The sequence below is a fragment of the Eucyclogobius newberryi genome, unplaced genomic scaffold, assembly GCF_026437365.1.
Source record: "Eucyclogobius newberryi isolate DKJ021-1_F unplaced genomic scaffold, fEucNew1.0.hap1 SCAF_4, whole genome shotgun sequence".
NCBI lineage: Eukaryota > Metazoa > Chordata > Actinopteri > Gobiiformes > Gobiidae > Eucyclogobius > Eucyclogobius newberryi.
This window is the reverse complement of record NW_027316056.1, coordinates 19,469,123-19,494,815: the sequence shown is the minus strand read 5'-3', so window position 1 is coordinate 19,494,815 and position 25,693 is coordinate 19,469,123. Positions and strand designations below refer to the sequence as shown.

At 41.1% G+C, this 25,693-nt stretch overlaps 4 protein-coding genes across 5 annotated transcripts; all 4 read right to left on the bottom strand.

Annotated features, from left to right (window-relative positions):
* Positions 1–80: 80 nt before the first annotated feature.
* On the bottom strand, positions 81–7,581 carry slc25a10b (solute carrier family 25 member 10b). The gene is made up of 11 exons (XM_072463136.1): positions 7,124–7,581; positions 4,823–4,942; positions 4,427–4,541; positions 4,295–4,343; positions 4,178–4,219; positions 4,027–4,070; positions 3,875–3,945; positions 2,580–2,672; positions 2,144–2,221; positions 762–818; positions 81–354 (listed from the first exon to the last, which is right to left on the bottom strand). The coding sequence occupies exons 1-11, from the start codon at positions 7,211–7,213 to the stop codon at positions 253–255; spliced, it is 861 nt and encodes a 286-aa protein (XP_072319237.1). The 5' UTR covers positions 7,214–7,581; the 3' UTR covers positions 81–252.
* A 5,156-nt stretch (positions 7,582–12,737) lies between these two features.
* LOC140377938 (claudin-4-like) lies at positions 12,738–14,882 on the bottom strand. Its single transcript, XM_072463558.1, has 2 exons — positions 14,786–14,882; positions 12,738–14,572 (listed from the first exon to the last, which is right to left on the bottom strand). Exon 2 carries the CDS (start codon positions 14,486–14,488, stop codon positions 13,829–13,831), a length of 660 nt encoding a protein of 219 aa, XP_072319659.1. The 5' UTR covers positions 14,489–14,572; positions 14,786–14,882; the 3' UTR covers positions 12,738–13,828.
* A 1,882-nt stretch (positions 14,883–16,764) lies between these two features.
* On the bottom strand, positions 16,765–18,692 carry LOC140377756 (GTPase IMAP family member 9-like). The gene is made up of 3 exons (XM_072463307.1): positions 18,500–18,692; positions 18,340–18,399; positions 16,765–18,129 (listed from the first exon to the last, which is right to left on the bottom strand). The coding sequence occupies exons 1-3, from the start codon at positions 18,597–18,599 to the stop codon at positions 17,198–17,200; spliced, it is 1,092 nt and encodes a 363-aa protein (XP_072319408.1). The 5' UTR covers positions 18,600–18,692; the 3' UTR covers positions 16,765–17,197.
* Positions 18,693–20,658: 1,966 nt separating this feature from the next.
* LOC140377757 (GTPase IMAP family member 7-like) lies at positions 20,659–23,262 on the bottom strand. Of its 2 annotated transcripts, none has more exons than XM_072463309.1 (2): positions 23,171–23,262; positions 20,659–21,553 (listed from the first exon to the last, which is right to left on the bottom strand). In XM_072463309.1, exons 1-2 carry the CDS (start codon positions 23,232–23,234, stop codon positions 20,793–20,795), a joined length of 825 nt encoding a protein of 274 aa, XP_072319410.1. In that variant the 5' UTR covers positions 23,235–23,262; the 3' UTR covers positions 20,659–20,792. The 2 variants fall into 2 exon arrangements, with proteins under 2 accessions (XP_072319410.1, XP_072319409.1); XM_072463308.1 differs by having other exon boundaries at positions 20,660–21,568; positions 23,171–23,261.
* Between the last annotated feature and the right edge of the window lie 2,431 nt (positions 23,263–25,693).

Genomic DNA, 25,693 nt, shown 5'->3' with positions numbered 1-25,693 from the left:
ATTAGTAAATACATAAAAATCATGATTGGTAGTTAAAATGATCAACAGTTAATAATGGTCAGCACAATTCTAGTCGTACTTATGTTTTGATGGAATTCAACAGGACATCTGCAAGAACTGAACTAAACAACGTTAGTCCCATGACGATCAAGGCTTTTTAATGTGTTTTTTTTTGCATTAGTAGCAGGATAAGAGGTAGAGAAGTAGGTACATATCTTTCTATCCTTGTGTCTAATGCGACGATGACGCTGCTTAGGAGAGGATTCGAATCCCAAAGTGATTCTTGAGCTGCTCCAGGAAGATGAACGTGAGCACCGTGTGAGGGATCAAACGGATCCCGGCAGGAACAAGGCCCTGAGACAAACATGCACGTGTTATAAGCATTACTTCACTATTGAATAACAAACATTCACGTCATCCTACAGACAGGCATGTGCATAAAACTTATATACTAGCAGATCCAAATTACAAAGCAAAACTGTTAATACATTGTTTATTCTCTGTTAAATACATGTATTTAGCAATTTGAAGTAAATGTCAAATATCATAACGTTCCATTATTGTACTGCCAGCTATAAAATTAAATCATTTTACTACTTTTGACGGCAAACACCCTTTACCACGGTCGACAGGGCCAGCCAAAATGTTTACTAAAATAATATTTCTTGACAAAAATAACCACAACTAATGAGAAGAAATTCATGCATCTAAAAACGCATTGAAAAAACAAAATTCAAAAAAGGATATAATCAAAATCTAACCTTATAAAACGCCAAAGGACCCAGCTGGGCAGTTTCTCGTAAGCAATGCCTTACTCCCTGAAAAACAAAATTATGATTTATTTCAATTTAAAAAGATGATAAAGACACAATTGGTTTCTGCCTGAACTACAACGCTGGAGTAGTGGGTTTAGCCAGTGGTACTACCAATCTGCATCACTTTTTATCAGGAAGATCTCCATGGCACCAGGTTATGTTGCCGAGTAGGATAAGATGATAACTCTTGGACCAATCAGAGACGAGAATTCAACTGAACGAGTGGACGGTGTGAGGGAGAGAGACGAGCCGGACATGAAGAGACGGCGCGTATCCTTTTGTCAGTCACAGATTTATGAAGAGGACGAATGATCTTTAAATAGGCTACACTTAGATTATTAGATGATTTGTAGATGGAATATTCCCATTATCTTAAACAGCACTATTACATTAAATACACATTAAAATGTACAGAATTAAACACTGTAATTGAGTGCGTCTTTACACACTGCTTAGCTCTCACTCCATGGCATTCAAAGATCTGATACAGGTCTGTGTTTCAAGACTTTAACACATTTGTTCTAAAGCCTTTTATATTGATGAATGATATTAAAATGCACTTTCTATGTGGTGTAACCCGCATGGCTGTGACTGGTCACTAAGTGTCCACACATGAATGCAGCGCCCGAGTTTCTTGGATCATATTTTAGCCCTTATTCCCTCGTATATCATCCAGATTATGATTGACAGTTCCTCATGTTTGAAGTACACCATTTCCTTCTCCATTCTTCTGATTGGTTGGCTAGCGCTGACCTCGCTCCCTGCTGAACACACACGGCTTCATTCAGAAAAACCTGGGTTGACAGAGAGTGTGAACCCACTTCGTAGTACAATTTATCCAGAGATGTTTATGTCTCGGTCAGTCCGTGTAAGAGAAACTTTTCCAGAATAAATTCAGACAGCTTTGCAGTACAGGCCTCTGGAGGCTGTTCCATAAAATATGTTCAGTAAAGCCAGACTTTTCGCTCGAATGAGCATAAAACACAGACGTTAAGGGCTGGTCTTGCTTAATAATACAGCTTTGACAGCCACAAGGAGCAAACATACAGACCGACCTCTCTGTCCACTCATTACAAGACCATGGCAGACACAAGTAGGCTACAAAATCATAATTCTAACTTGATTTTGTGAGACTCGAGTGAGACTTTATGAAACCCAGACTTACAACAACACAAGTCACACAAGGCCATTTGAATCGAGCTTAGAAAGTAAACCAGTTTTATGAAACAGGACGCTGCCCAGGGACTAATTTAGTTGTCCGTTTAATTGGTTCTTTTGTGATGTGTCCAAGTTGACAAAACTAAATAAATATACAAACATGCACTCACCGTGTACTCTCCCTTTGAGTTCATGAGCCTCGTCTTCATCACGTCTAAAGGCTGACACAGGAAAGTGGCACAGCCACCCTGCAGAGGTCCAAAACAGCCAATTAAATTACTGGTTTAAGAACAAACTGCAAACACATTCAACAAAATGCCATCTTGAATGGACTGATCAATAAACAAAGAAATATATTAGGAGAAGGTGGTGAAATATAGGTGCCACAGCAGGGCACGAGTGGCTCTAATGCACCCACAATGCCACAGTCTGGTGTGTGCGAGCGTTGGTGAGCGAGAGGCCCATTGACAGCCTCCATCAGTCCCACCTCAGGGCAGCGGTGGATAACATTAGAATCTTACCATCACAGAGTGTGGAGTGGATGAATAATGCAGTGTAAAGCACATTGAGCATCTTGAAAATCCAATGCATTATTATCACACTTACAGCAATGAAACTCGAGAGGAAATGTGTGAGGATGTTGTCTCCCATCAGGCCGCTGCCCAACACCAGCTGTTTGGCCTGGTCGTAACACGCCAGCTAAAACAAGGCAAGTTTATTTGTAGAGCACAATTCATACACACAGCAATTTAAAGTGTTTAACACAACACAAGACAGAAGAGGGATAACAAAATCATGTCAGTCAGATGCACAGCCAAATAAAACAGTTTTATCTTAATTTGAACATTGTCAGAGTAGAGGCCTGTCTCACATCTTCAGGAAGACTGTTCCAGATTTTAGCTGCATAAAACTGAAACGTAGGTGACTCTGGCACCAGCAGGAGGCCGGTCCACGTTTAGTCCTGACTCTGGTACCAGCAGGAGGCCGGTCCATGTTTAGTCCTGACTCTGGCACCAGCAGGAGGCCGGTCCATGTTTAGTCCTGACTCTGGCACCAGCAGGAGGCCGGTCCATGTTTAGTCCTGACTCTGGCACCAGCAGGAGGCCGGTCCCTGAGGTCCTCAGAGTCCGAGATGGTTCATATTGCACTAACATGCCCAAGATGTACTTTGGTGCTAGGCCATGGAGAGACTTGTACACAAGCAGAGCTGCTTTAAAGTCTCTTCTCTGAGCCACAGGAGCCAGTGCAGAGACCTGAGAACAGAACTAATGTGATGGTACTTCCTGGTTCTAGTCAGGACCCGAGCAGCAGCGTTCTGGATGTACTGCAGCTGTTTTACAGCTCGTTTGGAGAGGCCAGTGAGCAGGCCGTTACAGTAGTTTAATCTAGTCTAATCTATGGACAACACGCTCGCTGAATAAACACGACACTCCTGCAATGCCCCTAAAAGTAGACAAATCCGTTGTTGTATTTACAATGGAAAATGTGAATTTTACAACTTACAATTGTGGGCAGAAGATATGTCATTGTTGTATAAAAATATGCTTATGCTATTTAGATTAGAACGATAAAAGGAACTAATTTAAATCTCACAGCCAGGCCTTCTGACGATGTGTATGTAAATTAGCATACTAAATGTGTTTAATATGGGAAATACTAAAATTTGAAATAAGTTGGTTATTGAATACAGTTGTTGTACCATTAATTCCAAATTTTAAAATATATATACACATCAGATGCCCTTTCAGACAAATCCCTTCCCAATTATTTAGGCTTTAGACTGGCACAAACTGGACACAGCCTTTGGGTCACAACAAAAATATATTAAATGTATAAAACAAAATGATAGTAAACCATCATCAAATCGCATTTTCTGTGATTGTGGTTCATGTGCCACTCACCTGCCCCACGGTGACCATAGCGCCTCGACTGGACGCCATTGTGGCTCCAGAAAACAGTTTTTTTAATCCCTCTGTGAAATGAAGAGGTGCATGAACAGTATTAAGTCACTGCGGATAGATTTTCAAGCTTAGCCGCTGCGTGCACCCGTTACCCTCTCTGAAGACTCTCACGAGGCCATCAGCGGCGTGTTTATAACTGAAAGAGCAAAACAAAGGAGACATGAGAGGACAAAGTGTGAATGCCTCACATTTAAGAGACATTTTTAATTCACTCTACAGCCCTGATATCATTTAAAAACTCACTTTCTCCTCAGCTCTGGTGCTAGTTTCACGTCATTCTGCATCCTAGAGTCAAAGTTCATATTTATTAAACGTGCATAACATGAACACACAGACGGCAAATCTAAAATCAATCATTACCTGACATTCACCATATCTGAAGGGGTGCCTATAAAACCACCAGTAAAACCTGTCGGTAAGAACCTTGCTATTAACGTTTTGAAGCCGCATTAGGTACAGGTAACATAGTACATGTCATTTGAGCCGTCCCACCTCCAAAAGCGCCCAGCAGGACCTTCTGGTAAAATGGCATGGGCCCCTTGTTGTTGTTGCCCATGACGTCCCGGACTGTCTCATAGATGGCGAATCTGGTCAGTGAGTAAGACATCTGAGGGAGCAAAATGAACCGTTACACTTAAACCACAGGAGGGAACTCATTGTCAGAGCAGATACAGAAAGAATGCAGGACTTTTACTCCAGTTAGTTGTTTGGAGATTAGAATGAGATTTTGAATGTGCATTTGTGCCTTTGACCTCGAAACCTGCACAGATTGCATCTTGGGCATTCTTGTAAAACGCTTCTGATGTTTTGAGGAAGTTTCAAAAAGGTACAAAACCATGAACACATTTTGTATTAGGTTTCATAGACAGCATTAAGATATGTCTATACCTGTCTGCAAAGGGACGCGGAGAGCCCATTGTACAGGGCCAGCACTCCGTCATGTCGGACCACATGGACGGCCATCCCCAACATCCTTTTCTTCACCTCCTGCTGCGTCTGCAGATGCACCTGAAAAAACATTACAGGGACGCTGTCACTCTTTACAAACATTGACTAACCGGAAACTATTGTGTGTTCTCCATGTGTCATTGAAAAGATCCTTTTTCCTCTGATCCAAATTTAATCTCTAAACATCGTAGTGAAAGCATTCATCATATAGAGTTACAAAATATTGCATTGTTGACAATTTATCTGGTGTAAATTTGCGTTCACAGTGGCTTCTGTAGTTGGATTACAATACTAGCAATAAGTCAGTCATGAAAGTAATCTACTTGACAACAAAGACAATAATAATAATAACTTTTATTTATATAGCGCTTTTCAGTGACCCAAAGACGCTGAACATAATAAAAAAGGGGGGGGTATTTACAGACAGGGGGGGTCAACACGTACAGAACACATTAATATACAGATAAAATGAACAAGACAGAAGAAGTAGAGAGAAAAAGATGGGGATGTAACAGGGGGTAGAAGTGTAGGCAATGGGGTAGAGGAGGCTAGGGGTAGGGGAGGTCATAGGCTTGGGTGAAGAGGTATGTTTTTAGGCGGGATTTGAATGTTGTGAGTGAGGGAGAGTGGCGGACAGGTTGGGGGAGGGAGTTCCAGAGTCGGGGTGCTGCTCGGGAGAATGCTCTGTCACCAAAAGTTTTGAGCCGGGATGTTGGTGCAGTCAGGGTGAGAGAGGAGGAGGATCGGAGAGCTCGGGAGGGGCGGTGGGGGATGAGGAGGTCAGACAGGTAAGATAATGATTAAAAGAGCACTGCGCAACTTGCGTAACTTTTCTGGTGGAAGGTTTGCTATTTCCATGGACACGAGTAGATGGTTCCCTCGGCCAAGTGAGTCGCACCATAAAATATATCCATGTTTTTCAAATTATCAGAAATACTAGATAGATATTTGATGCCATAAAGAAGTCATGATAATAGATTGGCTTTTGAGAATATATTAGTTTAATAAATCTGCTCAAATGTGACTGTAAACGTCCTGCATCAGGTTCAGATACTGTGCAAGTGAATAGATTGTAAGATAAAAACCCAATAATAGAAATATCATGTTGCCACTTGTCAGCTTCTTTATACAAAATGATTACAGAAATACTGAGCCTTCTGAGCCACAGTATAGACACAGCACCCGAAACAGTTGACCGGGTAATTGGAGAGCAAATCTCTTAAGCTGGACCGTCTTAAAGCCGAGACTCACAAATATTGAATAAATATTGTGCTTCCAAGTCCAAGTTAATGAATGGACATTTGTTGCTAGAAATGTTTGAAGCACCCGGATCTGAATGACAAACTGAAAGTAGTGTTTGTTTTTAATGACATTGAAGCCACAGGCAGAGAATCCATTCTGTAAAGTAACAATGATTCAGCAGATTTGAATGACAGCAGAAGAGGTGTAATTTGACCACCTGCACTGAGCTGGGGGTCACGGAATTATTTAAAGATATAACATTATGACACTGTATTTGTTTATTCATATGTATTCTATTCAACAGCATATTTGGGGGGAAATTGGGTCCAATACCACAATAAAACTATTCACATAAACAACATTAAACCTGATTGACACTTTAAATTAATACCACTTTCAATTTGATTCTGCAGTTCGTGTCGCAAGTCGGTTGCAAGGTCATTCTGGGGGTCCCGGCCTGAAGATACTGCTGTATCAACTGGAACCAATAACATTGATTTTGCTCTTTGCAAGATCCCTTTTCTCGATTTCCGTGTTGTATTGAGAGGTTCTTGGAAATACCCAGTCCTAATAAAAGGACTTCACCAAACTTACTGGTCACAATGTTTTGTAGAAAAACAAAGATATTTAAATGTTGTGTTGTTGGACACTTCTACAGCAGTACTTGCTTTTGCTGTCAGGCTGAGGCAATCACACGTTTGTTATTAACTCAGCTGCACTAGTCTATACAAGGCACATGACTTTATTTAGGCTTAGTTATTTAAACCATGTGCAGCTAACCCTAAAGTTGATTAAGGCACCAAAAATATTGAATGTGCAGGCTGCAGTAGGCAATGATGAACAAGTAAAGACATGCACTTATTCCCGTCAGCAGCAGTAATAATGATAGAGTAATAATGATAGTGTAAGCTAGTTTCCACATGACCTGTCCTGCCCTGTGTCAGTGTCATGTGGCCTGCTCCTGCGGGCTGAGCCTGTGTCACCCACGCGAGCTTTTACCTTGATCAGATCCAGCGGGTGCGTGCAACATGCAGCTCCACAAGAGGCCAGCCCCCCGAAGTACCACCGTGAGACCCGCTTCTCTGCCATGGCTCCGTCCGCTGCACTCGGGGCTCTTCTGACGCACCGCCGCCGTGTGCCCGGTTCTGGCCTGTGTGAAACTGCACGGTGCGGCCTCGTTAATCTTCAAACATTTCGATAAGAGAAAGCAGCTCGGACCGGGGATTTTGGGCTCTGGCCGCAGCGCGCACGCTCAGACCACATAAGCGCACGCACGTTGAGCAAGACGACGTGTTTGGGAAGTAGCGGCAAAACTGGGCCGAGGGAAGCAGCCAATTGGCACTGCGGAGCGCGGATCTGCCTACCCGCCCCGGGTTGCGGAGACACAAAGGTCGGCAGCGGACGGCTAGAACCTACAAATCCCGAAATGAAAGGCACATTTTCAATCAAGGAACTTCATGCGGCTGTTTAAAGCGGTACCGTCATTTGTGACCGGCCACGCAGTGTCTCGAGGCTCTTGTCCCTTTAAATACGGACTACGCTCTTCCGCATCCGGTTTGCCCCGCCCACTTTTCTGTGTTATCCGTTTAGGAAATTACAAGGTTGAAAGTCATTACTCGTCACAGTCTTTGTAGTTGGTTGAACGGCGATTAATTCAATAAGAGTTAATCGAATATTGAAGAATGTTGTAATGTTGATGTATGTATGGCGCCATCTGGTGGTGAGGTGAATCTTCTCTCCTGCCCTCACTCGCCTGTAAAGGGTCGTTCCCATGGTCTATTATATGAATGTAGTAAGTAGTATTGCTATAATGTGGCGTTATTGTACTTCCAAGGTGTTTCCTCTCTTCAGAGGATGTGAGAGGTGTCTGAGGTTCAGCCTTGTGTATAGGTGAAGTTTACTGCTCGCCTTCAGGCTTTTCTTCATTATTTAAGAATTTTTTTTGGCAGGACTAACAGCTTGTGAAGTAACTAATGAGGATGATTATTTCCATGGATGATGCAAACCAATAGCCATATATCTCAAAGTTATTTATGAAAAAATGTCAAGGCTAGAAAGTTTGTGGGTCAATTTGCTCTCATATCTGCTTTGCCAAGAAACACCAAAATGGTCTAATCTACAATTGTACTGAACCTTTCAGCCTCTTCTGTGTTTTTGCAGTTTGCAGCAGCTGACGAGACCGAAAGACACTGATGCTGATGAGTGTTTCCTTTCTAATGACACAGCACTTTCCAGCACTATTTTCCGTATGATCGGCCTATATGGAGTATGAATAGCCTATGCATAGTGATAGTTTGCCATTTATTTATTTTTAAATGTACACAATGGGTAGTATAATAATTATCAGGCCAGGTAGGTCTGCAAAATGTTTAGATATGCCCCATAGAGCAGATGAACATTAAACAATATACACAATAAATCTGAAACTGACCTCACAGAAAAGGGGGACATCATTTGTCTGGTCACAGTGTAGCCTATTGAAAATTATGAAACATAATATTTTATGTTATTGCCACCACTTTTCATTCTGGAATAGCTAAGACATTTAAGTTTCAAACCTCAGGCTTTTCCAGGGGATAACAGACACTTTCCCTTTATTTGTTTTAGAAAAGCAATTGCTTTAATAACAGAAAATGTGATAAATTCAGAGATCCACACCATCTTAATATCAGATCATGCTCCCATCTCTCTTACATTCTCACCTTGCTTTAATGTGCATAAAACAAAACAGTGGAAGTTTAATAACATGCTTCTATGGGACAAGACATTTGTTGCTATGATTAATGAAAGAATATCAGATTTTTTTGAGATAAATATGAACTCTGTTGTTTCCATTCAGACAGTTTGGGAGGCTTTTAAAGCCACATGTAGAGGTTGGTGTATTAGTTATGGCTCTGCAAAACATAGAGAAAGACGTCAAAGAAAAAAGGAATTGATGTTAGAGCTAAAGAACCTGGAAATGCAGCATATGAGAGCTTTCTGCTGTGGTTGCTTACAGGGCGAAATGAGAAAGGCCAGCGTGGCTCCCAAGAAGTGTGAAGGTTTCAAGAGTGGAGGTCCCAAGTGTGCAGGTTCCAGAATTAATGAGAATACCCTGGTTGTGGATAGAGAGGATTTTGTACTCTTTATGGTGGATGTTATAAACTGTGCTGCTCAGACTCAAATCAGAACTGAAAGGATCAGGATCATTGCTAAAGCTGCAGGGAGATTCCTTGGAACAAAGGAGCTTGATTGGGCAGATATAGAAAACAGGCTAAAGGCGCTAAATGGGAGTCGGAGTGATGGGGGTCTGCTTGTGGGGAGTCAGAGTGATCAGAGTGACGAGATGGGGGTGGGGGTGGTCTCCTGTCCTCGCCCAGTCTCGTAGACGCACGGCTACCAAGCAGCGACATCAGTGGACATATTAAAGCCTATAGAATGAAGCCTAAAGAATAAAGCTGTACGGTGGAAGCACCGAACGTCAAAGAAGGAGAGGAAGATGAAGAAGAGTCTCCCTGGAATAAAGCCGGTTGGTCTCTGAAACAACAACAACTATTCTAGTCACAAAGACATATCATGACCTCATGGGCTTTATAACACCAAAGCAATGGAAGGAGTACTTTTACGGACTACGACAGAGTCTGAGGACTACGACAAAGTCTGAGGAATAAAGTCTGGCGGTAATGCAACACTTGGATGCCAACCGCCATAAAACAACAACAACAACAACAACAACAACAACTTATGTAGCACAGGGCTGGGTAAACGTTTATAGAGGTGGGGGGGTGTTGGAGACTGAGCCGAGGATGAGGAGCAAGAGGATGTTCTAACGCGCTTGGACTTCATGGGCCTGGAAACGCCAAAGTGATGGAAGAAGGACTTCTAAAACGACAAAGACGTCCCATGACCTCATGGGCTTTGTACTTCCAAAAAGCACCGAACGTCAAAGAGGGCGAGGAGGATGAAGAGGAGTCTCCCTGGAATGAGGCCGGTTGGTCTCTGACACAACAACTATTCTAGTCACAGCCAACCGCCATAAAACAACAACAGGGTGAAGCCCTGGACTAAAACTGTGAGGAGACCTTGCTCAACACCCGGTCTGGAGAGACGGGAGATGGCGGAGGAGAGTGGATCGGGGATGGAAGACATTCTGGACGGCGTGGAGGAGCAGCCTTTTCTGCCTGCACGTGCCCGGAAACGTAAAAAGTCCCTTAGCTCGTCCGAGGGTTCTGGGAATGAGCAGCAGGATGAGGCTGAAGCTATTGATATCCGGGGTGAGAGCAGAGACTGTAAGGTGATCATAAAGCTTGCACAGGATAGTGCATCCTTTAAGGAGTGGAATTCAGTGGCATTGTCAAAGAGCCTAACTGTAGCTGTGGGAGTGATCAAGAGTGCGAGTGTCCTTAGAGATGGCTCGCTGCTGGTCGTGTGCAAGGACGCGGCTCAGCAACGGAAGGCGATTGGAACTAAACGTCTGGGTGGAAAGGACATTCTTGTGTCTGATGCTGAAAGAAACACGGTCAGAGGAGTTATCGTAGGTGTCCCTACGGCGACGTCTGTGGATGAAGTTAAGGAGAATTTGACTGGAGTTACGGTGGTGGACGCTAGGCGTTTGAAGGTGACCCGGTTTGGGGTAAGATGTGACAGCTTGTCGGTAATGGTAACACTTGAAGGGAGGTGCCTGCCTAGTAAGGTGTTCATTGGGTACATGTGCTATAGCGTCAGGCCATATGTTCCGCCGCCCCTGCGTTGCTTTAAGTGCCAGCGCTTTGGGCATATTGCAGCGGTCTGTAGAGGGAAGCAAAGATGTGGTAAATGTGCAGGAGATCATGAGTATGGGAAGTGTGACGTGGGTGCAAAACTGAAGTGCTGTAACTGTGGGGAAAAACATAGCTCTGCCTACGGGGGATGCAGGTTTAGCAAAAGAGCTGCTGAGGTGCAGAAAATAAAGGTCTCTCAAGATATATCCTATGCAGATGCAGTCAAGAAAGTTTCAAGTAACGAGTTTAGAGTAAATACAGAGAGAGGAGCCAGCGCTGCTCCCAGCCAGGGCGAGATGAGAAAGGCCAGCGTGGCTCCCAAGAGGTGTGGGGGTTTCGGGAGTGGAGGTCCCAGGTGTGCAGGTTCCAGAATTAATGAGAATACCCTGGTTGTGGATAGAGAGGATTTTGTACTCTTTATGGTGGATGTTGTAGGCTGTGCTGCTCAGACTCAAAGCGGAACTGAAAGGATCAGGATCATTGCTAAAGCTGCAGGGAGATTCCTTGGAACAAAGGAGCTTGATTGGGCAGATATAGAAAATGGGCTAAAGGCGCTGAATGGGGGTCGGAGTGATGGGGGTCTGCTTTTGGGGAGTCAGAGTGATCGGAGTGACGAGATGGGGGTGGGGGTGGTCTCCTGTCCTCGTCCAGTCTCGTAGACGCACGGCTACCAAGCAGCGACATCAGTGGAAATATTAAAGCCTGTAGAATGAAGCCTAAAGAATAAAGCTGTACGGTTGTTGTTGTTGTTGTTGTTTTATGGCGGTTGGCATCCGAGTGTTGCATTACGGTGGAAGCACCGAACGTCAAAGAAGGAGAGGAAGATGAAGAAGAGTCTCCCTGGAATAAAGCCGGTTGTTGTCTGAAACAACAACAACTATTCTAGTCACAAAGACATATCATGACCTCATGGGCTTTGTAACACCAAAGCAATGGAAGGAGTACTTTTACGGACTACGACAGAGTCTGAGGACTACGACAAAGTCTGAGGATTAAAGTCTGGCGGTAATGCAACACTTGGATGCCAACCGCCATAAAACAACAACAACAACAACAACTACGACAAAGTCTGAGGAATAAAGTCTGGCGGTAATGCAACACTTGGATGCCAACCGCCATAAAACAACAACAACAACAACAACATTCTAGTCACAAAAACACATCATGACCTCATGGGCTTTGTAACGCCAAAGCAATGGGAGGAGTACTTTTACGGACTACGACAGAGTCTGAGGACTACGAAAAGTCTGAGGAATAAAGTCTGGCGGTAATGCAACACTTGGATGCCAACCGCCATAAAACAACAACAACAACAACAACAACAACAACTTGTCTCTATGGAACAAGCAGCTTCTGTTCTGCAAGATCTGGGCAGTGACCACGGTGACCACTCAGACTCTCTGAGTCAAATCATGGCACTATTGAAAGAAAATTCAACTGATGGGGATATATCCTGATATAACACTGACATTGATGAGCCACTCTGTTCACTCTTGTTTATTGTATTGTTTTTTAGTTATTTATTTATGTTATGTGTGTGTGCATGTGGGGTGTTTCTTTCATTCATGTATTGTTTTTGTTTTGTTTTTTGTTGTTATTGTTGTTATTGTTGTTATTGTTGCTGTTCCTGTTTATTGTCTTTGTTGTACAGTATATGTAAAATAAAAATAAAAATTATAAGAAAAAAAAGAAAGAAAAGAAAAGCAATTGCAGCCACTTTTACGCCCTCTAGTGGAAAGAATAATCTATTACTTATCCATGTTGTGCGTGTAAAGTAAACAATGAGCAAAAGATACATTTTGTTGATGTTAAATACAAATATTTTATTGTAAAGATATAGTGTCTTCACTGAAAAAGTATGTATTTTTGTCGTAAATTACTGTGAAAGTGCCTCTATTAACTTGAGAATGTTTAATTTCATTCACTTGTAAAAATCCTGTTTAATCTTTATTAAGGGCAGCAGAGGGCAGGAAATGCCCTAATCCTGTTACATTAGAACAGTGGTTCTCAAATTCTTCACACTAAGTACCAATAAGAAAATATTTGGCCCTCTGATTATCACTTGATCTAAACCTGCTCTATAAAATTATCCTTCCAAGACTAAATCAGAGCAAATAAAGTCTACAACAGGACTAGGAAAATAGTAGTTTTGTTCAAGTAGTAACCCAATGGAAGACATAAATGTGAATATTATTGAGACAAATTGAATAAAAACGAGACTTTCTGAGATCCACCAGAAGGAGTTCACAATTTGAGAAACACTGCAGTAGAGTATAGCATTTCCATTCAAATACACTGTTTTAAATTAAAAAAAAAATACTACTCCATGGGTGTCTAAAATTGTTTTAACTTATGGCACAGAAGCATATCCCAATTGCATGGCACGTCCCCTTTAATACAATAGTATTGACTATAATACATCAGAGGCAAAGCAAAGAAAGGAGAGGTTAGCTGGTAGTAAACAAACATCAGATTAAGTGCACTCTGCACGTCACTCCTGCCCACTCATACTCACAAAGGCAATGTTTGTAACACGCATTAATAAACATTTCACATCTGCCCACATCTATTTCAACTCCCACTCTGCACATTACGCTCTGCACATGGTATTTGCAATGAATAACAACTAAGATTGAAGTGATTATAATACACAGTTTACGCCTTAGAAAAATGCTGAACATTGCCTTCATTTTCTAAAATTGATCTAATTCCTGAATTTAGTTTCATTTACTTTTGTTTATCTTATATATTGTGCTGGAGTGTGGCTCAGTGGGTCAGCTTCAGCGCTTATGAGGGATTTAAATCACAATCTCCAACCATTTGCAAAATGTCTCTCCCCATTTCCTACTGTGCTGTCCAGTCAATGAAGACTTTGGGCTAATAAACCTCATACCACCAAAGTCCACTGGTTTTCACACATTAATGAGAATCACTGGACTCCGGATATTCTTTTAGGTGAAGATACTCATACAAAGGACTTCTCCGGCTGTTTGACTTCTGCTGCCTTCGGGTTGTCCTTCACTGGCCCTGTGATGAGCGGCTTCACTCTGGACACGGGGGGGCTAGAACCGTGCTGCAGCAGAAACCCCCCCACTATGAGGAGCACGCTGGAGCCCCAACCCAGGTACAACGCTGGCCCCAACTCCCTTTTTAAAGGCGCTGCGATATTGGGGTCGTAGAAGTCCCTGATGATGCTATATGCGGTCCAGCAGATGGGCACCATGTAGATCAGGCCGCCCACGAGAAAGAGCACCCCAGCAACGCGAGCCACCCGGGTTTTGGAGTAAAGGTTGGTTGAGCCCAAACAGTGTGTGCCCTTTGCCCCAGCCACGGCAAGCATCAGGGCAAACACGCATAGGAGCAGAGCGAGGACAGTCAGGCCCCGAGCAGCCTGTGCAGAGAAGGGCAGAGCCAGGGTCGAATCGTATGTCTTACACTGGATTTGGCCCGTGGTCTGGGACAGGCAGTTCATCCAGAGACCCTCCCAGAGCACCTGGGCGATCACCAACTCTCCTCCAACGAATGCAGACACGCGCCAAAGCGGGGCCGCGCACACCAACGCCCCAAACACCCATCCCAAAATGGACAGAACTATCCCCACCAGCTGCAGACCTGTAGATGCCATCTTTTGACAAATGCACTTTTGAAATATTCAGTTTTTCTCCTTTCATTCAGCAGATTCCACAGATCCTCGGTGTCCTGTAATTTCCTGCAAAATAAACATTTAAGTCATATTGTTGATCCATTAATTGATTTGGAGAATAATTTATAAACAAACTTAAAGGGTCAATTTGAAAAACGAGTCTGACAAGTTCATTTTGTCTGCTCCTATCTGTTGAAATTATATTCTGTCTGTTAGTAAAATGAAACTCACAATTTGGATGGATTGAGCATGATATCCTTTAGAGTGAGAGAAACTTACCTTAAGTAGTTGAAGGCTGAAAATGTGTTGGTCCTGTCGTGTGCAGTGAGTGTTCAATGTGCCGCTGTTGTATAGTGAGCCGCTTGTTTCTCCGTACATCATAAATGGGCTTGTAGGAGGGCAGTTCAGTGGAAAAATGCACACACCACACAAAGATGGCACACAATGATGCTTTTCTACAGCCACAAGCTGTGAGATGACCTAATCATGGTTTTTCTTACTTTTCACATTTGATTTTGACTATGACAGTAGTTTTATTATTTTAGTCTTTACTGGTCATGCAAACATGTCCTTGCTGTACTGATTTCAGCCACTAGAAAATATTTCTACTGAACATGGCAACAACACATTTCAGTCCAAAATGTATTGGATTATTTTACCCTCAGTTATTTCATAGACTTTGTGAGGACTTGAATTTCAAAGTACTGCTATATTTAAAAGTGTTCATGTTACGTGTCTAGAGCTCAAATGAAAAAGCTGCTGTACCATTTTATTTATGTGTTGAGTGAGAAGAAATGTAGGGTTCAGTTTAAAGGTGCACTATGTAGCTTTTAGGATATGTAACTTCTTGCTTGTAATATTCTACATTATTGCATTAAACTCCAAGGACTTTACGCCACCAAGTCAATTTACAGGTGAGATCTGTGGAGAGGGGATCCTAAGAGTAAGAATGTATTAATTATAGGTGTAATGCTATACTGTGGAACCTTCTTGGTAAGCGACAATGTCTCCATGGACACAGGCAGGTGGTGAAATGTAACATATTGCACCTTTAAAGGTAGAATGGACGATTTCTTTGCAGCAAATTTTTTATCATATTTCCTCGTGGCGTGGATAAATCATTTGTCCTGCCACGTATCAATCATAAAACGCACCTACCGCTCACCTGCAGCCGCGTGAGGTTCGTCCCCATGTTTCCGCGTGCCTAAGCGCATGGATCTATCATAATATAGTTCCCTCAGTGTACGGGGCAAAATGAAGACGGAGAAAGACAGTTCGAGCTGACGCAGAAGTGGACAGAAATCTATGGGAGACGAGAGATGCGATGCGCTCCGTTGCGCTAATAAACAAACGCACGTGTGTGTTGTATCAGTCCGCACGGGGGAGTGCGCATGCGCACTTCCGCCTGCGTTCTCAAATCGCCGAAAAATCATCCATTGCGCCTTTAAAGAAGACTTTAACTATAACAGTATAGTATGATATACAAGCGTTCCACCGATAGGACTGACAGGGTCGTGTGCAAACTGAACCTGTGTGAACAGTGACTAAAAAACACCACCAGATGGTAGTGTTAACTCCAACTCCAAATGGAATCATTTAAAATTAAATCAGTGCAGTATCAAAAACTATAAAAACAGTAAACGTAGTAAAATCAAGGTTTTCATTTACAATTGTTTTATTGCTTGACCAAAAGGCCCAACAGGACAGACTGAACCATTCCACATAAAGTATTGAGTTCCCACAATACCATCAGTATTATAGCCATCAGCTGGAGAAGTCCTGTTGGTGGAACACATATACATTTGAATCCCGTTTGTGCCCCTGATGAAGGCCAGCAGGCTGAAACGCTCTGTAAGGTCTCTTCAATCTAATTAAGACATTTGAAATGATAAGGGAGTGCCTTGTTTTTTTGTTTGTTTAAATATATAGATATTAGATATGACAGAAAAAATGACTTTGACCTCATGTTTAAATCTGCAGATCTGAGAAGCCCCGCCTCTTCACACATTTTCCTTTATGAAAAATGGCTATGTTACAATTTAAGCCCATGTATGATTGGGGGGGTGCATTCTATACTTGGATACCTTTCACGATACTTGCCGGTAATACTTGGTGTCGGTTCACAACAAAAATCACTGGTATTAAGTACATATTAATGGAACTAAGAACTAATTAAAATGATCTTTTAATTGTTACATCTGAATATTACTCCCAATAGTACATATTTTCTCTATAAATAAAACACCTGACACAAAACAGCAGTGTAAGTTTTTCCTTTATCTCTTTAAAATTGGACCGTATGTGTTCAATGAAGGATGTTTCCTGTTACTGTGAGCCATTGTCTGTGGCTTCCTAATGGGAAATGAACTCATATCACTGAAATAACGTCACACAAAGTATGCCTTCTGTCTGAGTTGAAGTTTGAAACAACATTGCCAATTATGTTAAAAATATAAAAAATATATATAAATAAGAAATGTATTAAATTTCTTTAGCATGTACTGTTCTTGTGGAACTTATGAGAGGCTACATTGCACTGTGAGAAAGTGCAACGTGAAATATACTGAAATACTCTTTGTAAATCTCCTCTTTCACCAACTGTTACAATGGATCAATTCACATATAATGAAATAAACACATTAAATACCAGCACAGACTTCAGTATCAAACATGTCTGTGTGGATGGTTCTGTTATACTGGAACATTTGCTTTAGGTTTACACGATACTCCTTTCCAGAGGATAATAGCCCCTAGCCCGCACAGTACGCCCAGGACAAGCGCAGGGGCCCCCAGAGCCAGAGCCACAGTAGTGTGGGCCCCTACAGCTATCACCACCCCGGCCAGCACCAACACCACCGCAGCAGCAGCCGCCACTCGGACATTCTTCCGTTTCACATTTTTCTCTTTCACGCGCTCTTTTTCCTGCTGCTCTCTTTCTGCATCCCAGAGCTTCCTCTCCTCCTCCTTCTTTTCCTCCTCCTCCTGCATCTTGCGCTCCTCCTCCTCTCGGAGCTTCCTTTGGGCCCTCTCGTACATCTCATTGGTGTAGTGCTTACCGCCATTGTCCTGTACCATTTCCTTGACCATATTCATGAGCTCTGTGACTTGCACTCTGTCGTCTGCATCGTTGTTGTTGAATGCATGATACCTCCGTCCAAACGTGATAGAGAGTCTGCGCAGCTCTTTACACTCCTTCAGCGCATTGTCAGCCTTGGCCTGATCTTTGCATGTAAACAGCATTATTGTGTACATAGAAGCATCATCCCCAAAGTTTTCCTGTATCCATTTGACGGCATTTCGTTCCTCCTCAGTGAAGCGCACCCCAAGCCTGATCACCAGTAAGAAAGCATGCGGCCCTGGGACAGACATTTTGACACATTCTTCTATTCGGGTTTTCAGTTCCTCTTCTGTGATGGCAGTGTCAAACAGGCCGGGAGTGTCGATCACCTGCACCGCCGTCCCGTCCACCTCCCCACTGGCGGTCTCACAGTGTTTGGTCACAGACACAGGGCTGGGGTCCTCTTTGAAAGCAGCTCTACCAAGAATAGTGTTTCCTGTGGCACTCTTCCCCGATCCAGTCTTACCCACGAGGACTATTCGGAGCCCTCCCGTCAAATCCAGAGCTGTATGAGGAAAATGTACAATATTATATCTCAGAGTAACTGAGGGGGATCGATAAGGCAATATCTTTCTACAGTAAATATACTTTGTAGGCAACAAGCACCACAAATGTTTTTTGCTCACTGCTTTACCCTTCTCGGCTCAACTATGGTACACACTGTAACCAAAAACACAGGGTTTGACAGTCAAATCAATTTACTGTATTCAAATACCTTCAAAGTTGCCTTCAGATCGAGGTAGAGTCCGCTGTTTCTTTTCTCGCAGTGGGATTACTATACAAAATAAAATACACAGTCAAAGACAATTCTTATCTAATATTTATACAATCCTGATCAAATATGTACATATATGAGGATTTCAAAATGAACTTACCTTCAGCCATTGGTTCTGATTGATCTTTGTCCCAAATTTTCAAAGAAAACGTGACTTGCTCCACATTAGAGCTGCAGGTTTGGGCGCTGTCCCTGTTCATCTACATTCATTGCTGGGAAACTTCTGGAAGCCTGGCCTTTGCCGAGTGAGCTTCCTATTTCCTTGCATTGTCTTAAGTTTACATCTGAATGCCCACAGAGGCCGCCCCCTACCCAATATGCACCCACTTAGAACTGCTGATCACTGAATTAGACGTTTTGATTTTGAGTGATGATTTACGTCTCAGTTGATCTAGAAGAGGCTGTTATGTTTATTACACTGTACTGTACTAAGGACTGCCGAGCGAGAGAGAGAGAGTCCCTTAACAGGACAAAGAGGAAATGCACTAGGATTTGAAGTACAGCAAATATTAGTTTTAGGGCTGAGTATTGCCTAGTGTGAAATCTGTGAAATCTGTGTTAAAAGTTGACAAAATGTATGTTTTGATTATGTAGGATGACAAAATGCATTGGAGTTTCATGTTCACAATGGCATCAGAATGTGAATGAATAACTCCCTTTACAGCTCTGCAGATTTGCAATCACCAGGTTGATAATTAATTATTATGATTAACCTTTTTGATATCACAATACACATCTCTACATTGACGCACGTATTGCAGAGAAGTCTATCATGATTTATTGATAATATATTTTGAGTACAGCACTAGCATTGGTATACTTAGTATTAGTATTATACATGGCATTACAGGCTTGCTTATATCATAAATATTTCCTCATCATCATTTCTGGTGTAAAGCTAACTGGAGGCACTGCTCTGTTTGAAACGCTGTTACTCAAGTTAAACTTTAATCTGAGTTTTGCTTTAACACAATGTGACAGCAAAGAACTGACTTAGTTGAATCTACAACAGGAGAGCTGACTTGTGCTGTTAAACCAGTACCTTTCAAATGTCAAACTAGTATTAGCCATTCATTCTGTACAATAATTAGCTAAGTCTTGTTCAAATAAATAAAAATAAAAAGATCTCACAGCAGAGAGTGAGTTACAGATGGATAATCACTGGTAGCATGTTAAGACTTTTTTGTCCGATGTAAATAAATATATATAAAAACCTACATGTTTATAAAAGTATTTTTGTCTCAAAGCTATAGGCTAACATACATTAAATATAAAGAGACCAACTTGATGAAAGTGCATAGAATGTAAAGTCAAATGTTTTTGTAAAAGGTTTATTTCAGTTTGTAATATTATTTTAACATTATTGAGTATGGTACATTTATTGTATGTTAGCATTAGCTTAGAGACAAAACAACTTACTTTTATAAACATATTGATGTGTCCAGTTAAAGTATTTACATGTTATGTAAAGGTCTTAGCATGCTACCTGTGATTATCCATTTGTAATTTTCTCTCTGCTTTGTGTTAGTTAATTATTGATTTATTTTAGCAAGATTTGGCTAATTCCCCATAAGGAATGAATGGAAACTTTAAGGCAACTGGAACTAGCCGAGTAGTTTTGTGAAAAGGGCTTGGATCTATTGGAAAAGGGCCTTTACCGTCCTTCATACATGCTGTCTCCAAATGCAGCAAGCCCCAAAGAGATCACCACTATTACTGCCTCTAGCAGCCATGTTCTGACTCTAAACTCTGCTCAAGAACTCATTCAGAACAATTACACATTCCTTTTATATATATTAATCATTTTACTTTTTTTAAATGTGTGATTTATCTAATGCCCATGCTATAACATAATTATGTGTAGAAGTTTGGAGAAGTAAGTAATTTTCATTAATTTAAGATTAATTTTCATCATTCAGAGAGAAAATGTTAAGTTCTCTGCATTATTAGGATCCAAATTATATCACTAAATGTTAATTTAGAAACTGAAATCAATCAAATGTTTAGCCCTGACAGGGTTTCACATGCTAAAAACCATCATTTTATTGATATATTGTTCAACACCAGGTTCCAACATGGCAGAAAGGCCAGGCAAGTTTATTTGTAGAGCACATTTCATACACAAGGCAATTCAAAGTGCTTCACACAGCAGGAAAAATGCATTAAAATCACAAAGAAATTACAGCACAAAACAATTTAAGACATGAAAACATAAAAGTAATATGAAGTAAATTAGAAAGCAATTTTCATAATAATCATAATACATCATAGTTCCTCCTGGTCTGGCTAAAATCCATTTAATAATTTGTAGAGGCTTGCTTTCATATTTTAGTCCCAATCAGTCCTACCAAGTCCTACCATCATCCCCATGCTTGATAAATGCATAACTATATTTACAGTTCAAGGTTTTGCCAAGCGGACGTAAAACAGTTATAAGCCTTTGGGCTCATGGGAATACATATTGAGAACAACCAGGGTTTAAAAACTCCCCCAAGAAAACACCCAGCAAAGGTAGAAAGTATATATTTGCACCATTCATCCTCAAGTTTTACTTGCGCTGCCTTGTACATGTCATTGGTGTAGTGCTGTCCTCCATTCCCCTGCACCATCTCTTCGATCTTCTCCATGAGCTGCTCTACCTGGACCCTGTTCTCCGGAAGCTTGTTGTTTAGTGAATGGTATCTTCCACCACATTTGTTTTTCAGTCGGCGTAGATTCACACTCTCAATCAGATATTGGTTCAAAGTCTTACCCTCCAGCAGGTCTGTGTGTGTGAACAGAAGGATGGTGTACATTGATGCATCTTCGCCAAAATTATCCTCAATCCACTTCACGGCTGCCTTCTCCTCTTCTGTGAATCGGGCCTTGACACTGATCACCAGCAGAAACGCATGAGGCCCAGGAACAGACTGCACAATTACGCAGTTCTCAATTTCAGTTTTCAGTTCGTCGTTGGTTTTGTGGGTATCGAAAAGCCCCGGAGTGTCAACAATGGTGATGAGTCTCCCGTTTCGGTCTTTATTCTCTACCTTCTGGCAGTTATTGGTCACAGACTCTGCTGAGGTGTTAGTTCGAAAAGCATCCTTGTTAAGAATAGTGTTTCCAGAAGCACTCTTTCCTGATCCAGTTTTACCAACCAAGATCAGCCTCAGCTCTCCAGTCAAATTATCTGTGAAGATAGTTCAGACCATTGATAAGCAGGTGAGATTAAAACAAAAGAGCCTAACAATATACAGTATATTCAAGGTGATATTGGTGTCTGTGATTAGTTTTTTAGGCCTGTGTGTCTTACGTTCAGGCCTGGGCGGTAACGGACGCTGTGGGGTAAAAAAAACAACTTCACCTAGATACTAATCCATATAAAACAAGTACTGAAACTATGGAGTGAAGGAGACGTTTCACAGGTCTTTCCTCCTGCTGCTGTCAGACTCTACAATAAACACTGTGAACACTGAACACATGTAACTGTCATACCCATGTATGGTCTCTCCAAACGAGCTGTAAAACAGCTGCAGTACATCCAGAACGCTGCTGCTCGGGTCCTGACTAGAACCAGGAAGTATGATCACATTAGTCCTGTTCTCAGGTCTCTGCACTTTAAAGCAGCTCTGCTTGTGTACAAGTCTCTCCATGGCCTAGCACCAAAGTACATCTCAGACATGTTAGTGCCATATGAACCATCTCGGACTCTGAGGACCTCAGGGACCGGCCTCCTGCTGGTGCCCAGAGTCAGGACAAAACATGGGGAATCTGCGTTTCAGTTTTATGCAGCTAAAATCTGGAACAGTCTTCCTGAAGATGTGAGACAGGCTTCTACTCTGACAATGTTCAAATCTAAGCTAAAAACAGTTTTGTTTAGCTGCGCATATGACTGAAAGGATTTTTTCTTTGCACTCTTCTCTTTTGTTTGTGATTTTATTAGTTTAGAAAATCAGTTGGATTGATAATTTTTAATTTAGTTAATTTTATTGTAGTTAATTTTTATCGTTGCACTCTTCTCTTTTGTTTGTGATTTTATTAGTTTAGAAAATCAGTTGGATTGATAATTTTTAATTTAGTTAATTTTATTGTATTTCTGTAATTTCTTTGTGATTTGAATGCATTTTTCCTGCTGTGTGAAGCACTTTGAATTGCCTTGTGTATGAAATGTGCTCTACAAATAAACTTGCCTGCCTGCCTGCCATGTGCAGTACTGACTCAATCATGTGCAATACTGACTTAATCATGTGCAATACTGACTCAATCATGTGCAATACTGACTTAATCATGTGCAATACTGACTTAATCATGTGCAATACTGACTTAATCATGTGCAATACTGTCATATTCATGTGCAATTATTGTCATACTCATACTCGCAATAATGTTTTATTCCTGTGCATATAACTGCTGTAAATAAGAGTGTTTACTTCACCACTATGATTAGTATTATTTTGTCTTAAGTTAGCTCATTTTTATTTTATTTATCTTTTTATTTTCTCTATTCCCTATTAAGAATATGAGCGCTTATGTCCATAGGAGTTTTGTTTATAAGGGTTTTTTTCTATTAAGACTGTTATCTGTTATTTTCTTCTGTATCTGTATCTGGATTTTGTGGACAAATAAAGGCTTATCTTATCTTATAGACTAGTTTCATTTAACAGGAAGTTGAAACTCAGGAGAGGTCAAGTTTCAGGACGCAGCCTTGTGGTAGCTTATTGTTACTTTGAGTGTCTCTAACTGCATTCTATTGTAATGTTTTGCAAAATATTTGGTAAAAACAGTCACTTACCAGAATGAACAGTGCAGGCTGTGATTAGAAACAGGAGGAGGTTTGAAATCCACAAGTGAGGCATGACTTTGCTTCTGTGATACTGGTGACGACACAATGTTGTGTTACCTGTTCAAGTATTTGTACTTTACGACACTCCCACTCTTTACGACACTCCCACTCTAACGGCAGTTGGCTGTTTTATAATGTGCTACTGTCAAGATAATATGTCTTGCAGATGCCTTTAATTCTTAGTATTTTCTGGACAGGTCTTTTTGTACACCATACGCCTTTACATCCTGTCATTGTACAGTACAGAATATACAATAATAAATATGAAAACATTCAGGTTTAATTTCTGTGAAAAAATATATGCTCCGTGATGAAAAACTGAATGAAGGATAATGATTATAGTTTTATAATAATTTGATTAGTCTTAGCAGAATTCCAGGTTTGATTCTAGCATCTAGGCACAAAAGTTAAAGTGCATGTGACAGGTTAGACTATTTCACTAAAACAGACAACAATTTTACCAAAATACCTAGTTTTCCCTGGTGTGATGATGTATAATTTTACTTCCAATTTAGACAAGAATATGCAGTTGTAATTCTAGCATCCATACTGTAAACAAGAGCCAACAATTGACATTTGACACCTAAAAATACACCATCAATATGGATGTTTAAACTGTCAGTAAAAGGTTGCTCCTTACATGTAAATAAACCTACATCTTGGATGAAATTATGTGTATTGTAAGAAGTAGATGGATTCATATTTCTTTTGCTTTCTCTCTCTAGCTCAGCGTGTAATGGGGATGAGAGAGAAGGGAGGACATGCAGTAACATATTGGCGCTGGGGTCTAAATTCATAACACTGCGGCCGGCTGCACAGGGAGACTGGCATGTGCTGCCGCCTTAACCACTCAACCACCAGGCGGCACTGGATGGCCGCATAAACACAGATATTATTGTCACACACACTCCTCGGTAAATGTACTTATGAGTTTGCTGTGTTACCTGTTCAGGTGAGGTGTGGCACCTTTTCACGGAAACGGCCAACATATGTTTGAGGGAGTATACATCACAAGACCAGTTTTGTTTAACCAAAAATGAAAGCGACTAGAGCAAAAGTGTATTGGCTCCATCCAGTGGTGGTGCTTTTTGTGTGTGGACATAACATGCCTGCCTTATAATCACCTGATAGATCATTTATTTAAATAATAAAGCCCATCATAATACCCTAAAATATAATTAGTGTACTGTTGTTAAACGCATGGTATCTTCCTCCACACTGGTGTTTCAGGCGACGTAGATCCTCACTTTCACTGATGAACTCATCCAAACTCTTGTCCTCCAGCAGGTCTGTGTGTGTGAACAGTAGGATGGTGTACATGGAAGCATCTGAACCAAAATCTATCTTCAATCCACTTCACAGCAGCCTTCTCTTCTTCTGTGAATCGGGCCTTCACATATATCACTAACAGAATTGCATGAGGTCCAGGAACAGACTGGACAACATTGTCACAATTTTCCACAGTTTTAAGTAACTTAGTTGTATAATGGATCACTGTAAAAATACATGTAATTTTAAATTACACACAAAATACTCAGTTACTACAACAGCAACAACAATGGTTAGGATGAAAATACATCCTTCCTCTGCAAGTCTGTACACGGCTTAAACACAGAACCTAAAAGTGACAAACCCACAGACATGACTTCTGCTTTCAGCTAAACGCCTCAAAGACAGAGGCAAGCAGCCTGAAGGAGTGTTGTTACCCTTTACTATTGTTGGTGTTGTGCCATTTGAGACGGTTTAAACAACTAATTTATTGTTTGCTTCTGTTTAAATGTCAGAAATAAATGACATATTTATCCATTTATAAAATATTATAGGATAAATATCAAAATAAAATAAAAATATAATTTTTTCTATTTATAAGATATTACAAACAAAGTAATCCAAAGTAATGTAATTTAAGTTGTTTTCTTGAGGCATTAACTAAGTAGTGTAACTTATTATCTTTTTTTAAAGTAGCTACACCCCTAAATATATTCTTAAATTGTCTCATTTCTCCGTGGTGCCTTCTGCTTATTTTTAACCATTTTAGCCTTCTTAGGGGCCATGGTGTCCAGAACATTCAAAACACTATTAGAACTACATTTCCTGTGTATTTTTCAAGCCATGTTTCAGGTAAAACATAAAATCAACCTTATGAGAAGAAATAAAATTATTATTTAACAATGATTTGTTCGATAAGGTTCTGACATTTAGCACAACAAGTTTCAGACTGGGCGGAATATGAATCAAATTTTTGACTACAGAATTAGCACAAGGGGGGGCTGTTGTCACACAGGGCCCAGGGTTGGTTTCAGTTCGGGTCCTGGCAACGCTGAGACCCTGTGCATTCTAGCTATGGGAGATACCAGATGAAGGCAAGGGGGGATAGGTGGGGGGCTTTTGTTGGTGTAGCAACCAATCAATCAATCAATCAATCAATCAATCAATCAACCTTTATTTATAGAGCACTTTACAAAACTAAAA

Bases quoted from the DNA above. Each gene is read 5' to 3' on its own strand.
- slc25a10b (XM_072463136.1), bottom strand. From the start codon at position 7,213: ATGGCAGAGAAGCGGGTCTCACGGTGGTACTTCGGGGGGCTGGCCTCT. The intron at 4,943-7,123 runs GTAAAAGCTCGC...ATGTTTTTTCAG, and splicing joins ACCCGCTGGATCTGATCAAG to GTGCATCTGCAGACGCAGCA. The intron at 3,946-4,026 runs GTAACGGGTGCA...TTCATTTCACAG, and splicing joins CGTGAGAGTCTTCAGAGAGG to AGGGATTAAAAAAACTGTTT.
- LOC140377938 (XM_072463558.1), bottom strand. From the start codon at position 14,488: ATGGCATCTACAGGTCTGCAGCTGGTGGGGATAGTTCTGTCCATTTTG.
- LOC140377756 (XM_072463307.1), bottom strand. From the start codon at position 18,599: ATGAACAGGGACAGCGCCCAAACCTGCAGCTCTAATGTGGAGCAAGTC. The intron at 18,400-18,499 runs GTAAGTTCATTT...TATTTTGTATAG, and splicing joins ATCAGAACCAATGGCTGAAG to TAATCCCACTGCGAGAAAAG. The intron at 18,130-18,339 runs GTATTTGAATAC...TTCCTCATACAG, and splicing joins ATCTGAAGGCAACTTTGAAG to CTCTGGATTTGACGGGAGGG.
- LOC140377757 (XM_072463308.1), bottom strand. From the start codon at position 23,234: ATGCCTCACTTGTGGATTTCAAACCTCCTCCTGTTTCTAATCACAGCC. The intron at 21,569-23,170 runs GTAAGTGACTGT...CTATCTTCACAG, and splicing joins AGCCTGCACTGTTCATTCTG to ATAATTTGACTGGAGAGCTG.